This window comes from Pongo abelii, chromosome 2 (genome assembly GCF_028885655.2).
Source record: "Pongo abelii isolate AG06213 chromosome 2, NHGRI_mPonAbe1-v2.0_pri, whole genome shotgun sequence".
Taxonomy (NCBI): Eukaryota; Metazoa; Chordata; class Mammalia; order Primates; family Hominidae; genus Pongo; species Pongo abelii.
In genome coordinates, this window is record NC_085928.1 from 1,033,079 (window position 1) to 1,049,223 (window position 16,145).

The window sequence follows — 16,145 nt, forward strand, 5'->3', positions numbered from 1 at the left end:
TCAATACTTTAGATTGAATAAATATAAAATGCATCTTCAGCAATGGTGTTATTGTGCAGCATTTGTGATATTTATATAAAGAATTCAGCTGGATGGTGCAGTGGTTTGCACCTGTAATCCCAGCACTTTGGGAGGCTGAGGCAGGTGGATCCCTTGAGCCCAGGAGTTTGAGACCAGCCTGAGCAACACGGTGAAACCCCATCTCAACCAAAAAAAACACAAAAACTAGCCAGACATGGTGGTGCACACCTGTAGTCCCAGCTACTTCAGAGGCTGAGATGGGAGAAAGAATTCAGCCACCTGATATATTTTTCTTTGATCAAAGCAAAATGGAATACCTTTAAACTTTCTTCTACAAAATTACTAATCAGATGTGTTTTTCATTCATGGAACTCTACACCAATGCCCCAAGCATCATCTTAGGCCTTTTTTTTTTTTATCATTTTATTGCCCTTTTCCACCCAGTATGATTACTCCTAAATATAGAAGGCTTTGGTTTCAGCCCCCACAAAACACTTAAACTTCCTTAGGCATGATATTCAATGTTTTTCATCTTAAAAGGTCTTCTTGTAATCACTGTTAAGCAGTCAAACCATTACCAAACCAAGGCTACTGAAAAACTTAAAGAGAAGACAATAGAAACCCATTCACCATGTTTTGAGAGAGATCTTTAGGCCTATTATTAGTCATGTAATTTTTCAAGATATATAATTATATCTCTGTGAAGAGCCTGATGAAAACCCTGGGTTTTAGTTCACTTTCCTAATTCTAGGCCACTTAATTTGTTATTATTTTTCCCAGATGCTTACATATAGCTGTCTTAGTATGATTATATTAAATTACCTGATGATTTTAGAATTCTAAATGAATTTTGAAAGAGAACTGGGGACCATATTCTGAGGCAGACTTTTCTACTTGTCTACCATATACTTCATTTGACAGCCACCAAACCACCTCCAGACTGTCACTAAAAATTAATCTCAGGTTTTTAAAAGGAAGTTAGCTCTGCTACAGTGGCAGAGATAAATTATTAAAACTTCACCTCCTTTCATTTTCTCCAAAATCTAGTAAGAGAGAACACCTCTATGAATTCATACATCTCTGGTAGATTGTATTATTGTTTGAATATACTTTGTCAACTTCATCCCTGCCCAAGTGAGAGTCTATTCCCCTGCCCCATTTATGTCAGGCTTGATCTTATGACTTGCTTTTGGAAACAGAATGTGAGTGGACACAATGATGTGTGTGTGGGCAAAATGAATCCGAGCAGAAGCTTCAAATGTGACTCTGTGATTGTGACCTTGCTCCCTCTTTCCCCTGTCATGAAAATAGTCATGTCCCCAATTGGAGGTGCTCCCATTAGCCTGGTCCCAATGCAAAGCATATATCAAAAGTGTATCTAAAGCCAACTAACAAGCCTAAAGTGGAGGCCATGCAACTGTCTTGCCATTTTGAGACAAAATATGAAAATGAAATGAACATTTGTTTTAAACCACTATGATTCTGGAGACTGTTGTGAAAGCTAATACATGATATTATTCCTTCTGACCTTGTGAATCCTAAAGCCAGATAAATTCTTTTTCATATCCAATTAGAAATATGACCAGGATACTTATTTGCAACAGAACTGGAGGCTGTCCATGATTTGAAAATACCTGTTCTAACAGTTTCTTTACAGAAGAATTAACTGAGATACAGATAAATTAAGAGATTTGCTTCAGGTCATATTTGTTAGAAGCAGAACTATGAACTACACTCCTAGCTCCATTCACTATAAAATGACTGCAACACTGCAAACCATGTGTCAATGGCCCTCTAGAATGTAACCTTCACCTGTACCAACAGAAGTTAGCCTGGAGCAAACTGTCATTTTCAAAATATACTTATCTTCTATGAAGATGAAGTCTTAAGACTTCTCAATATTATACCATTGTGACACTTAAGCACCAAGCCATAGCACGTCTGGGAATACCAACTGCAGGCAACATCCCTAGAATTCTGCAGTTTTAACTAACAAAAGCAAAAGCAAAGGATTACCTCATACTTACATAATGTCAACTTAATTACACAGAAACATTTCCTAGAATGAATCCAGAATTACACTGGATTGTGGCATAGGCAGCAGTATTAGGAAATCTACGAAAAAAGGCATGTCAATTCCTAAGTACGAAGATAGTGGGGAGAATCACAGAAAGAATCAGAATGAATCAGAGAAGCAGAATAGGTAGTGTATCTAGCACTGTCCAGGGAAATGAGACAGAATCTGGAGGGTGTGAACAACTGGGACCTAGAGAGTAAAAGGACTCTCTTTTAGGAGGAACATTAGCCTACAGGCTAATCTCAAGATATCTACTTTATTTTACCCAAATCTTATGCTCAACAAATAACCTCCTGATGACTAATTCAGTTTCCCTTGTTCTTCCAGAGAGGGGGAAAAAGTGCCCAGGACAGAATTTTCGAGGATTCCAGTCACTAGAATCCACTTATTACAAAATACTAAATTGATCTTCTGGTTTACATATCAATCTCCCTGGGTCTGATCGACTTAAGGCTTTGGGACCCCTGTTGAGGTGTCTTCACAAAGGTCAATTTGCAGATCTTTGTCGGATATCCAAACTCCCTCATGCTCCTCCCACACACCTGCTGCTGTAACACATCTTCGCAAAAGATGTTTTAAATATTTTCAGTATATTATGAATGGCATTAAGATAACTAACATGCTACCCTTACATAAACTGAATATATTCTTTAACCAGTTCTTGAAGTGAAAAGTCTATAGATTTCAAGTCCTTCCCAATAGGCACCTTCACTTATGCTGCCTGGATAAAAACTAGGACCAAAAACAGGACCAAAACTAAGGACATGCAACTCCACATGACAACTTACATGAAAACATCTCTGTTTATTTTCATCCCAAATTTTTCATTTTACACTTCATGAATCTAAAGGAATTATAACCCTTCAAAGAAAAATAGTAACACTAATTTTGACCCTGCTTCTAAAATGCCCTCCCTAGAAATTTTGTTGGTTTAGTTCACTGAATTAAGAGTTGTACAAAACCCTTTCAGGGTAGTACTTTCAAATTTAGACCTCTATCTTTTGCTTTTAGAGTTAACACCAAATAAGTATCTTTCTGCTGATTTGGCCACTAAAAATTGTTTAAAAAATTGCTTTCCAGTAAACATGGACTACCTTCCAATGTCTTTTCCAGCATTATCAAAGACTGCACAGACTTGCCAGATCACATTCTTTTTTTTTTAAACCAGTTTTCCTCCAACAGACAAGAACTATTAGTAGCCACTTATTCTTTCCGTGTTGGTGTCTACAGAGCCACTGAGAGAGACCAAGAACACAATTTATATTCTTGTTCTCAGCCAAGACTCTATAATTAGTCTGATACCAAGAATACTCTATCCAGGAATGCCTTGTGAAATAGGACTACATTGCTTAGGTTGAGATCAAAGATCCTGAGTATGGCTATTATCCTTGGAGTCAGCTCTGACAGAAAGGTTTGAGTCACTGCAACTATTATGGAGAGTTTCTAATCAGCTCTGTGTAAAACTGAAGCTTTGACCAAACATATCCCCAAGGAATTGTCATAACTAGATATCTTGAAAGTATCCCAGATCGTCACTACCTCCTCTGCACAGATCCTATTGACTAGGGGCCCAGAATTGATGTCCTGGAGTTGTGATCCTATTTATCTCACATTTGAAATTCTAAATAAATGTGGTAAAAAGGAAAAGCTACTTACTCTATAAATATGGGCCTCAAAGGTGACCCAGATCATTCTTCACACACCAGACAGGCCCTGGTTCCCAAAAACAGGTTTGAATTTAGTACCTGTGGTGGCCCATGCCTTAAAGTAACATAGTTAACCTTAGTAGCACACAAACTGTCATGTGACTTACCTAGTAGAATAATAAAGTGGTCAGGTTATTTTTATACTTAAGCAGCTATAAGAATAACAACCATGGTACTAATAGCTAACATTTAAATGAGAACTCACCATATGCTGTGCACTTTATAAGCATCATCTCATTTAATATCCCAATGGCCTTGTAAGTACTATTGTTATTATTTTATTTTTATTTTTACAGATAGGTAAACCAAGTAACTTTGCCAATGTCACTCAAATTGATTAAAGTATTAAACGGGGAGTTGAGGCCTACATTATTCTAGTTCTTGAGTTTTACACCTCTGCTTTTTTTAAAAATGGAGAATATTACATTTTGGTTGGATTTCATGAATGAACCTCAGTTTTACGATTGACAAATGAATTATTCATATTTTTCAGATTTTTATATTTCTCCTTGTATCATTTCTTCCAACTTCACATTATCATTGGTGGTAATTAAACTGGACAAGAAAAAGAGTCTTATAAGTATGCATTTTGCAAAGTACTTACGTAGTCAATGGGCTTGAGAGATTTGACTTTAGATGCTGGGCAACCGCAGGAAGTAAGGTCAGCATAGAGGCCTTCTTCTAACACACAGTGATTAACAAACATGTCTTCTTGGTAATAGAGGAGCCAGCTAAAAGCCAAGCAGTAAGACATTCAATAAAATTGCATTCACTTGGCAGTAGAGGCTCATCATCATGCTGTGGGAACTGGGGTAGGGGTAGGGCATAGAAAGTGGTGCAGAGCACCACCATACCAGCTTTAAAAAAACAGCTACCACTATCATTCCTCAACTGCTTATGATGCGCCAGGCATTAGGCTAGGCACTTTACATACACTATTTCATGGTGTCCTTAATAATTCTACGAGTTAGGAACATCCTCATTTTTATAGGCAGCAAAAGTAAGGATTAGAAAGGTAAGGTGATTTTCCCATGGTTCCTCAAACTACTCAATGATAGAGATGAAATTTGAAATAAGGCGATGTGCGCTTTAAGCTAAAGACATTCTTTTTATTTAGTGCCTTCAAGTATAGCACTCTGGGATTAGAGGGTGATTATTAAGTACCTGAACAGATTATAAGTTCTTTTTGGGAAAAATTAAAAATGTATTCAGTTTAGATGAGTATAGAAGACAGATTTTTTTAAAAAATCACACAAGAGTATATAAAACCTGTCACCTACAAATCTGACAACTAATGGAAAATTTTAAAAAGAAATAAACCCCTTAGAATCTTCAATAGTGAGTTATGTTCAATACAGCATTCATCAAAAGATTGCTAAACACATAGCCTTTTGAAAAGAAGGAGCCCAAGGGAAAAATTAAATGGCTATTACTAATTTAGTTTTGGTGTGGTTAAGTTCTAGCCCTGTATTTTAAAATCACCAGAACTGCACTCTTGCTAGACCAGTTTAACTTTGGATAACCGTAGAAATGCTGTGTGACATTATAATTTACTGTCATGTCTTCTACTGTAATACGCATTTCATAATCAACACTTATCAAAGGTTTCTAGTGTGCCAGGCATAAAGCTAGTGCATTATTTTCTTTAGCCCTTGTAAGAAACCTTTGAGGTAGGTACCGTTATTACCCCTCCTTTACAGACGAGGAAGCTGAGGTTCAGAGAGATGACTCATTTTGCCTAAAGTTATATAGCTAGAAAATGGTGGAACTGGGCTCAAATCCAGGGGTCTCACACATTCCAGGTGCTTACACAATGGCCATAGTTCTTGTATTCTTTTATCCTGCCGTTGTATATTTCCTACATGAAGAGACATGTGTGACTAGTTTGTCCTAGAATTCAGTGTCAAGAAAAATACATTTTCCTCCAGAAAAACTTCAATGCTTCTCATTAACAGACAGTGATCCTAAATCTTGTAAAATATTTTCTTTTATCTTAGTGGAGAAGGAACTCAGAGCCAAATAATAGTAACAAAATTATTTCAGGTCCTTGGTGTGTGTGTGTGTGTGTGTGTGTGTGTGTGTGTGTGTGTATTTCTTATTAGAGTTGCAGATCTCTATTTAACTTATACTGCCCTACTTTATGTGTTTTAATGTAAAACTCTCATTTCCTTTTCAGAGGTAAGTATATAAACAAAAACAAATACAAGGAGGCTCAAGGCAGAACAGCTATAGGAAATAGGAGAAGGAAAGGACTGCTTGATTTAGGGTTAATCAAGAAGGTGAACAGAAATAATAGAGTGGACTGAACCTTAAAGGATATATCTGAATTATTATTAAGCGGGGGTCACAAACTTATATACCTGCAGGAGACCACACAGGTAATGCAGACGAGTAGTGTACCAGGTGGAAAAAAATTGGGAGTGGTGGTGATTATGGTATGCTGGAAAGCACATATGCAGTCTACTCACTACCACCTAATTACTGACAAAGGCAAAAGCTTTCTCCAAGTCGTAAAATCTTCTGATTTTTAAAAAGAAGGTGGAAAACAGCTTCTTCTGAAAAATATCCTAAACGTAAGTATTAATACTTTTTTTTTTAACTTAGCATATAGGCCAAACAAATGACACCTGCTGGCTAGATTTACCAGAGACCTCCAACCTTTGGTATGAAACACGCGTCAGCAAACTATACAGCATGTGGGCCAAATCTGCCCCACTGCTTGTTGTCAAACAGCCTATAAGCTAAGACTGGTTTTCACATTTTCAGAGGGCTTAAAAACTTAAAAGAAGACTATTTCATGACATGTAAATGTTACATACAATTAAAATTTCAATGTCCATAAATACTGTTTCATTGGAACGCAGCTGTGCCTATTGGTTTGTGTATTGCGTATGGCTGCTTTTGTGCCACGTCTAATAGCAGTGTTGACAGTAGCTGGGACAGAGCCTGTGGAACCCACAAAGTCAAAAATATTCACTATCTGATTCTTTATAGTTAAAGTTTGCTGACCCCTGGTATAGAGGGTATGGAGGAAAGCAAATGTTAGAAGAGAGGAGAATAGGATGGGAAACGGATAGGGAAAGGAGGCTAGTTGATGGTAAGGTCAGGAAAAGAAAGAGTTTGAACTTGATTGGACTGGTACTAGAAAATGGCTGGGAATTAAAGCATTAGTAAAAATATTAAACTGGATTTTGGGACACATAATTGGACTGTGATTTGTTTGGGGTAAACACTAGAAATAAGATGACACTGAAGCAGGGGGTAATTAAGAGACTGAAGTTTTTCAAGTGAAAAATAGAAGGCCCAGGTCGCTAATGATTCAAGGGAGAAAGGAGGAAAACTGACAAACCTAAGATATTTTAAAAGAGAGACTTTGATAGGTTATTAGGTAGATGTTTGATACATAGAGATGCCAATGAACTGTACAGTTAAAAATAGTTAAAATGGTAAATTTTATGTTACGTATATTTTAGCACAATAAAAAAATTGTAGAATATATTTTAGCCGTGGGAATCACATGTAGTTTCATATACACGTGAAAAATATACAGTATATTGTTGCCATTGGAAGAATATCAGATTCAGAGCTGAGAAAAAAAAAGACCAAAGGAATCATGGGTCTGAAGTTTGGTATGTGATCTTGGAAAACCTTAACTCTGAACCTGGTTTCTGCATCTGTGAAATGGGGATGATGAATACTTTGTTAAAAGGTTAAAAAAATTAGGATTAATATGTCTTACTTGAATAAAAACACCAGGTATTTTTATAGCATTCTACTATGTGAGATGGTAAATATACAATATAAACATTCAAAATATTTAGGAAATAATCCGAGATCACAGTGAGAGACAAATCAAAATGTTCCCTAAGTTGGTTAATCAGCATTCTGTTTTTCTGTATTCCATCATAGCTCAAAATACAAATTAAGCAAAATTAATATAGACCAGTTAGCAGGTAAAATGCCTGTTGAAGATAAATTTTAAAGATTCACTGTGCATGCAAAAAATATATCTCTGTAAATTAAAAAATATTAGTTATTAAATAACAGCAGAAACCACTAAGTAAGCATACTTACCAACCTCGAAGAACTTTAAAAGAACATGGCATGAGTGAAGTCAAATCAGAAGTTTCTTCTGTAAAATCTATACATTCACCTTGGAACCCTGGTTTGCTGAATGCTTTGAGCTACAAGAACAATAACACAACAGTTAAATAGAAAAAAAAAATGGTCTTAGATGATCACGAGCAAATAAAAACCTTTAATTTCGTGAATTTATAAAATGCAGCAAAATATCAGACTCATGTTTTATCTATTATCAATGAATTCATGTTAGGGATAATGATATGCTCCTTCAACTTGCTCTCTTACATGTTTTCAGGAATGGAATGTCACTGTTTGTTTACCATTTTCTTGCCTCTCTTCCACCAAATTGTGGGAAGAGAGGCCTAGAAAACGATTCTACCAAAAAGAGTACATCAGAGTCCTTCCTCCACTAACATGTGGTCCTTTATTCTCTCAAAAAATCATTATGCCCTATGTTGAGACTAGATGTATAAAATAAGAAGCAATTTAGTGCTAACCATGAAAGAGGCTTAGATTAGTATGAGGCTACATGGTATGCTGCTTCTCTCCCTAGCCCTTCCTGATCCACAGTTAATATAAGAAGACGAGAGCATGAGCGCATGCCCATAAGCAAGTACTAAGAGTGCCCAGGATGGCACAGGAGCAGATGGCAGAAGAGATAATAATGACAGGATTAGTGGAAGATTTATGGTGAAGAAAGAAAGATATCTGTGTTATGTATTTCAGCTTACAGGCTTTGGTTTTCTGATAAGAATACCTTAAATGTGCAGCTTACAGTTATATACAACTACATTTCTACTTTAGACAATTTTGTCGAGAAAAATCCATGAAATCTCAACTATAAGTCCCTTTAGACCAGATATATAATAATCTGCAACTCTAGTAGCCTTGAATCTACAACAGGAATGAAAAAAATTAAAGAGCCCGTAAAAATTTCATAATACACTGGAGAATTGGAACAACATGGCCCACAGGTCCACCCTGCACTGACAGGCCTGCACTAGGGCACAGAACATCATAACAAACCATCTGCTCATGCTGTCATCGAGGATAAGGTTTTTCTGAGCAGCTAATGTTCACCTCCCTCGTCTTCTCAAAGGCCTTTTCTTAGAAGAATTGTTTCTTGGTTATCTCATTCTGCTCTGACCTTACTTGATCTGTTATCAAAGATCAGTCCAAATCAGGGAGGTGAGAAAACTACTTCCCCATATCATCTGTGGCTTGCACAACACCACTTCCTACTGTGAAACCACACTGTATTTGGAGCATTGAAACATCAAGGGACTTCTTGCCTTAAGGAGATGTGATCCAGCAAGTTTCTGTTGTAGTCCTTCTAGCAGATACAGAGGACAGCAAAGAAATGAAGTCCAAACCAAGACATACTTAGGTTTTTTAACTTAAAGATGTATAAAATGTGAGGCTAAAAAGCAAATCACTTTTAACCTCCAAAAAATGCAGAGAACTTTCTCCTGCATAGAAATATCTTAATAAAAATAAAAGAAAAGCCGCATGAGAAGAGAGACATGTTGTCTTGTTCACTAACTACATTCCCAGTTTGTTAATTAGTTATATACTGCTGAGTTGAAGATTTATACTTCAACATTTTCACAATGAAGCCACGAAACATCAAATCCTGGACTACTGATACTGCCGGTGAAGCATATTTCAGATGGTATATATAGTAGCCACCTCCAGTTTTTTGTCTCAGTCTTCATACCCAGAAAAATCAATTAAAATTCATATACACATGCAGAAATAATGTTATAAAGTATCTCTTGATTTGATGGGTTAAAATAGTCTTTGTCCAAACTTTAAAAACTGGGTTAAATGCTTACCTGAGTTGACTAGATGAGATATGGTGTACGATTCACCCAGAATTAGACCAGTTCTACAAAAATATGCCTCATTTTGATCACCTTATCAATCCTCAAAATAGAACAATTCTCATAATAATGTTCTGAGGATCGTCCATACAGAAACCAACTCTGAGCTTACTGATTATAATAATTAACTTGTGGTTTCTACTGTTGGTGAAATTAAGGACAGAGCCTTGGAGAAATTCAGTCCTTGGAAAAACTAGCTGGATAAATGACCATGTTGGCTTCCTTTACAGAACAATCGATAACAAATATACAAAACAACTCAGGTTGCTTAAAACCAAGGTAAACTGACAAATAAGAGATGAGTGTTTTCCAAACTAAACCCATCCTTCTGTGCCATGTTGGTATGGCTCAATCCCTAACAGCTCCCCAACTGGAAATGGAAGTGAAAGAAAAAAAGTATCCCTCTGGTTTGCTTTTCACATGTATTATTGTACTTCTTTCTTAGAACTACCAGTATTGTGCAGAAATTATCTCCACTATATTATGAAGATTTTACAGAAATTCTTTTTGCTACATAATTTTCACATAATATATACTAACAATATGTGGTAATATATATCTTTAATATGACAAACTAAAAATGCAATGAACTACTGACAAAACACAGAAGCTGTGCTCACTTACTCTACAATATCAGCATTATTTTTAATGTAATTTTAGTTACTCCAATACTAAAATAGTTTCTATGAGAAACTCTTCCCTGTCTAAATAAGATTTTCCCTAGCCCTTTGAGCCTCCCTCATAGAAATATGTTGATTATTAAGGAAAAGTCTTATTTTTATTCTTCTATTACATCACATCTTTCTCATATTGTAGTGTTATATATTTCTCATATTGGTTATATATTCTACAATGATTTCATTTCCCTTATTAATCATAAAGGCTTTCTTTACTGAAATAATTCTTCCTAAGTATTTCTGTGATTTGGCTCCTATAAAAATGATCTGGTTAAAGTGCCACAAAGAAGTGTTTTCTCTTTACTACTTGTGAATCTTAGTGTATTTGCCTAAAGCTGTCATTTTTCTATCCCTCATACATGAAAACAGTAACAACAATTATTACAGATCCTGTGATCACTTTAAAATTCAGTGAGGCTAAATTATCCAATATAAAAAAATACCTAGTTGCTTTTCTTGGTGAGAATCATGCATAAAATGGAACAGGGGCTCAATATTTAAATAAATCCAAACATTTAATTATATCTGGAAATGGACTTTAAAAAGATTCTAGAAACAAAAGGTACTTGGCTGAGTCAAAGGGGAGAACTGGTTAGAATTTCTAGAGAATGATGCCTAACTACAACCTCCTCTGAAAACTAAATTCACTGTTATAAGATTTAATCTAGTGCTAGATTTCAGATATTCAGGACTTGCTGTAAGAGAGATGATGACGACATGCAGATAATACATATTCTGTTTGGTTTTTGTTTTGTTTGGGGGAAAAATTTTAAAAATGTCACTTGCTAATGGTGAAGAATTCTATAGCGATCCTGTATATCTTGAGTTGCTAATTAGACATAGTGACCAAGCTTCAGTCTTCAGAAAAAAAAAAAATCTTCTCAATAAAAGGTGGTGTTCTCTGCATTTTCTCACTCATAAGTGGGAGTTGAACACTGAGAACATATGGGCACAGAGAAGGGAACAACACACACCAGGGCTTGCTGGGGAGTGAGGGGTGAGGGGAGGGAACTTAGAGGACTGGTCAGTAGGTCCAGCAAACCACCATGGCACGCGTATACCTATATAACAAACCTGCACGTTCTGTACATGTATCCCGCTGTTTTTTTGTTTTAGAAGAAATAAAGACAAAAAATTAAAACAAAGTAAAACTTTCCTAATCCCAAAACAAAAAATAAAATTAAAAAATAAAAGGTGATGTTCCACCAATATCTCAAATAAGCCATATCTCATCATAATGTTTCCAGAACAGTCAGCAACAATATTTTTAATCACCATAGCACTCATAATGTATATTAATCCCTATACACATACATTTTCTGGCTTTTCCCCTCTTAGGTTGCTTGAGGTTCCCCTTAAAATCACCAGCGTAAAAAAATTCCCTCTCTGACTTGAGCTCTGAAATGAAACTTCCTCCTTATTCCTCAGGGAAAATTAGTACCCATCTGAACACAGCATCTGTATTGCCAGTCTGACTGTTGTAACTACTGCCTGTTGAAGAGAAAATACTTTCTAGTTATTGAACGGAACCAGCGTGTCAGCCAAGATCTGTTTGTTTAAGTAAGTATAAACAAGAAGAATGTCTGAAAATTGGTCCACTGAAAATAACAAGACCTTTGATACTGGGTAAACCAAGAATGTTTTGTTCATGTGTTACCAAATATCCAGCTATCATATACCTGTCAGAAATGCTTGTTTCACAAGGCGATAACTTAGCCATACCCAGAAAAATGAAGTGGAGCTGATTTCACTGGGCGTTTTCTGCTGCTTCCTCTCTTCAAGTTAGACTGGAAATACTATCAAGAAAATCCTCCCAGCAATCTGCCCCAAACAAGGAAGTCCATAAAAAAAGAACAAGGAGGTAGGAGCAGGAGAAACAGAGATTTTAAAAATGAGGCTTTTTATCTGTACTTAGAACTCAAAAAATGTGCAGTTTGAAATAACTTCTCTTTCTTCTATCTACTCATGTTATTTTGATTCATGTGAAAAAATACTTTAAAAATCCACAGCTGGGAGTTTTCAAAATTTCAAAATAAAAATCTGGCAGGAAGTGTCTCCAAATACAACAACTCAATTATATTCAGAAAGGAAATGTTCCCAATAGGCCTGAGCTAATCAGAAAATAATAAAACCCAAAAGCATTGTGAATGCAAACATGGTAAAACTAAGCTGGTCTGAAATAAACACTGACATGAATATGAAAAACATACACATTCAGAGAAAAACACTGAGCATTATGTAAAGGCAGCAAAGCCAAATATTTAAAAGTAATTACTATATTTGGCTTTTTGACAACAATGTTTCTGAATTTTTTTTTTCTTTTATTATTATTATTATTATTATTATTATACTTTAGGTTTTATGGTACATGTGCACAATGTGCAGGTAAGTTACATATGTATACATGTGCCATGCTGGTGCGCTGCACCCACCAACTCGTCATCTAGCATTAGGTATATCTCCCAATGCTATCCCTCCCCCCTCCCCCCACCCCACAACAGTCCCCGAAGTGTGATGTTCCCCTTCCTGTGTCCATGTGTTCTCATTGTTCAATTCCCACCTATGAGTGAGAATATGCGGTGTTTGGTTTTTTGTTCTTGCGATAGTTTACTGAGAATGATGATTTCCAATTTCATCCATGTCCCTACAAAGGACATGAACTCATCATTTTTTATGGCTGCATAGTATTCCATGGTGTATATGTGCCACATTTTCTTAACCCAGTCTATCATTGTTGGACATTTGGGTTGGTTCCAAGTCTTTGCTATTGTGAATAATGCGGCAATAAACATACGTGTGCATGTGTCTTTATAGCAGCATGATTTATAATCCTTTGGGTATATACCCAGTAATGGGATGGCTGGGTCGAATGGAATTTCTAGTTCTAGATCCCTGAGGAATCGCCACACTGACTTCCACAAGGGTTGAACTAGTTTACAGTCCCACAATTTAAAATAAAACAAAACAATGTCTCTCACCCCCTCTTCCTTCTATAGTTGTACTGCTCGTATCATGATTATGTCTTTCTTTGATGTAAAACCCTGAACATGTGATTTTGTCAAGTGCGGTCCATACTAGAAATGTCTCTTTTGCTACTTCTAGTTATGTGTATGGCACTTACTTAAATTCTGAATCTCAGATTTATTATCTGTAAATGGGAGTAATACTGACCTATGGACTTATTAGAAGTGTTAAATAGGCACAATTTTTAGCCCTCAATAGAAAATAAACAAATGTTGGGCTCCAAAGTATTGTCCAGTCCCCTTCAAACCATTAATACAGCAGAAATGAATATACGGTTTCAAGTTCACTAGCTCAGAAATATTTGATTATAGGTATTAGAAATACATGTACATAATAAGCACGCCAAGACGTGACTTCTCCATGGTAAGTTTGCTCTTCCAGAGAGAAATATAATATTCCATGAAGAATGTGACACTGAAGAAAGAATGGACGATGGGAAAGAAAGAGGGCCAGAAGTTCAAAATGACCCTAACGTGGTCAGAGCTACAGCTCTGTCAGGAGAAAACAAAAGGAAGTGTGACAAACCCAGTCTAATACAACCACTGACAAAGATGTGAATTCTTCTGCTCATAGGTACCAAATGCAATGTAATCTGCTCTGCCAGAGAGACACATAAAAGTTATCTGCAGAAAAGAGAAAGATTTGAGAGAAAGGGTATAAATGCTTTTAGTAAACAATTTAACAATTACAAGAATATTTTTAAACATACCAAATGCGGAGGTTCATTTATCCCAAGTGGTTCCTGAAAAACATATTAAAACATTTTCAAAATTGTAATCATATAATCTTGTCTTTTTGAAAGTTTTGAAAATACCCTTTGAAAAAAAATTTTTTTTTCTTTTCTTTTCTTTTTTGAGACAGAGTATTCTTCTGTTGTCCAGGCTGGGGTACAGTGGCACAGTCTCAGCTCACTGCACCCTTGATCTTCAGGGCTCAAGCGATCCTCCCAACTCAGCCTCCCAAGTAGCTGGGACTACAGTCATGTGCCACCGTGCCCAGTTAATTTTGCTTAATTTTGTAGGGACGAGGTCTCACTGTGTTGCTCAGGCTGGTGTCGAACTACTAGGCTTTAGCAATGTTTTACCTCGGCCTCCCAAAGTGCTAGGATTGCACCCCTGTGCCACTGCACCCAGCCTGAAAAAATTTTTTCGTGGTTTGACCTATTTATGAGACTTTTTGAACTGGCTATGGATCTCAAATAACCTACTGAATTCTCTTATAATAATTTTGGTATTTATAACTAATTCATATTAAGTAATATTGTAGGTGGAAGAAAAATATGGCCTAGTGCCCATTACAAAGAAGGAGTGTGAATTTCTGAACATTATCTCATGGGCACTCTTATTGTTCTACAGGGTTTATTATCCAAACTGGCCACACTCTTCTACAACTTCATGAATTTGCATACAAGGAGACTATTCCTTCTTTGTGAAATGCCCTTTCTGCCTAGAAAAATTGGTTTTATCCTTTAAACTATCACTCAATCCACCAACACATCCTATTCTGTGGCAATTCCCCAGGCACTGATTGTTCCTTTTCCCTGCTCCCCTGCACTGCCTACACACTTCATTTTCTCACTAATCATACTATCATTAATTGTCCATACATCTATCTCCCCTGGGAGACACAGAACCATCAGGACAGTCTTATTCAATTCTTATCTCCAGTGATTAGCATAGTGTCCAACACATCAGAGACACTAAATAAATGCTGTTAAGTGAATGAACTGATCAAATTACAAAGCCATCTCATTCATGTGTTAATATCTACTACTGTCTATGGAGTCTATAGAAATTCAAGTGATATTGCATTTTCTTTCTATATACACACATGACATCATTCAACAACTCCACTTTTAAAAAGTGTTTTCCACATATTTAATTGCATACTATTACATGATGCAGCATTGGCTATATTCATACTTCGCTCACCAGTTGGATTGGTCGTATCGACATGATTATATTATTTGATCCTCCCCAGTCAAAAAAGCATTTGTATTTCCCTTTTTCTAAAATGTATTGTTCTCCACAGAAGAACTTTTGCTGGTAGGCAACCCATCTAGTAGGGAAAAAAGAAAAAACAAAAAAATAAAAACAAGTGATATACAATTGAGCAAACAACAATTTTAAATACCAAAGACTCTCAAGGTTCTTAGAGGAGGAGGCAACTTACACTCCACTTTTAACATGAATGGATCTTGTTTTACTGCCAAAGCCAATTTCTTCCAAATCAGAAATTTCCTGATTTGTAATGTCAATAAACTTCCCACTTTCTAGGTCAGATTCAAATAGTGTGACAGAAGATTCTATAAAATTCTAAAAGGAGAAAGAGGAAAGTTTAGGAAAACATACATATTCTGTTTTATGGACTGCTATTAGCAAAATATCACATACTGATGGGGTAATTTTTACACAAATAACTCCAGGAAGAATTTTAGATGGCCCTGGAAACAATTTTATAGCTATTACTTCCATATAGTTTAAAGGAAAAAATCAGCCTGAATTTACTTTAATTTGGAAGATACTACATTTTTGTATAAATAGAAAGTTGTCAACAGTAAATTGCTGAGACTTATAGGCTATCACAAGCAACACTAATTGCCAAGGAAACTAGTCTCACTTGTGCCTAAGGAACAAAAACTATATGAAACAAAAGTAAATAGTGTACTGTGGCA

General features: G+C 36.1%; 1 protein-coding gene across 5 annotated transcripts in view; it reads right to left on the reverse strand.

Annotated features, from left to right (window-relative positions):
* The window catches only part of CRYBG3 (crystallin beta-gamma domain containing 3), a 131,622-nt gene that overhangs the window by 24,766 nt on the left and 90,711 nt on the right, over positions 1 to 16,145 (reverse strand). For 4 of the 5 annotated variants that reach the window (XM_024244479.3, XM_054551208.2, XM_024244480.3 and 1 more), the window contains 5 exons: positions 15,644 to 15,786; positions 15,403 to 15,529; positions 14,181 to 14,213; positions 7,879 to 7,988; positions 4,409 to 4,535 (listed from right to left, as the gene is read on the reverse strand). In XM_024244479.3, coding sequence (XP_024100247.3) covers positions 4,409 to 4,535; positions 7,879 to 7,988; positions 14,181 to 14,213; positions 15,403 to 15,529; positions 15,644 to 15,786 — 540 coding nt within the window. Of the gene's footprint in view, positions 1 to 3,754; positions 3,812 to 4,408; positions 4,536 to 7,878; positions 7,989 to 14,180; positions 14,214 to 15,402; positions 15,530 to 15,643; positions 15,787 to 16,145 lie in introns of all 5 variants that reach the window. The other variant, XM_063721670.1, reaches the window with a different exon arrangement.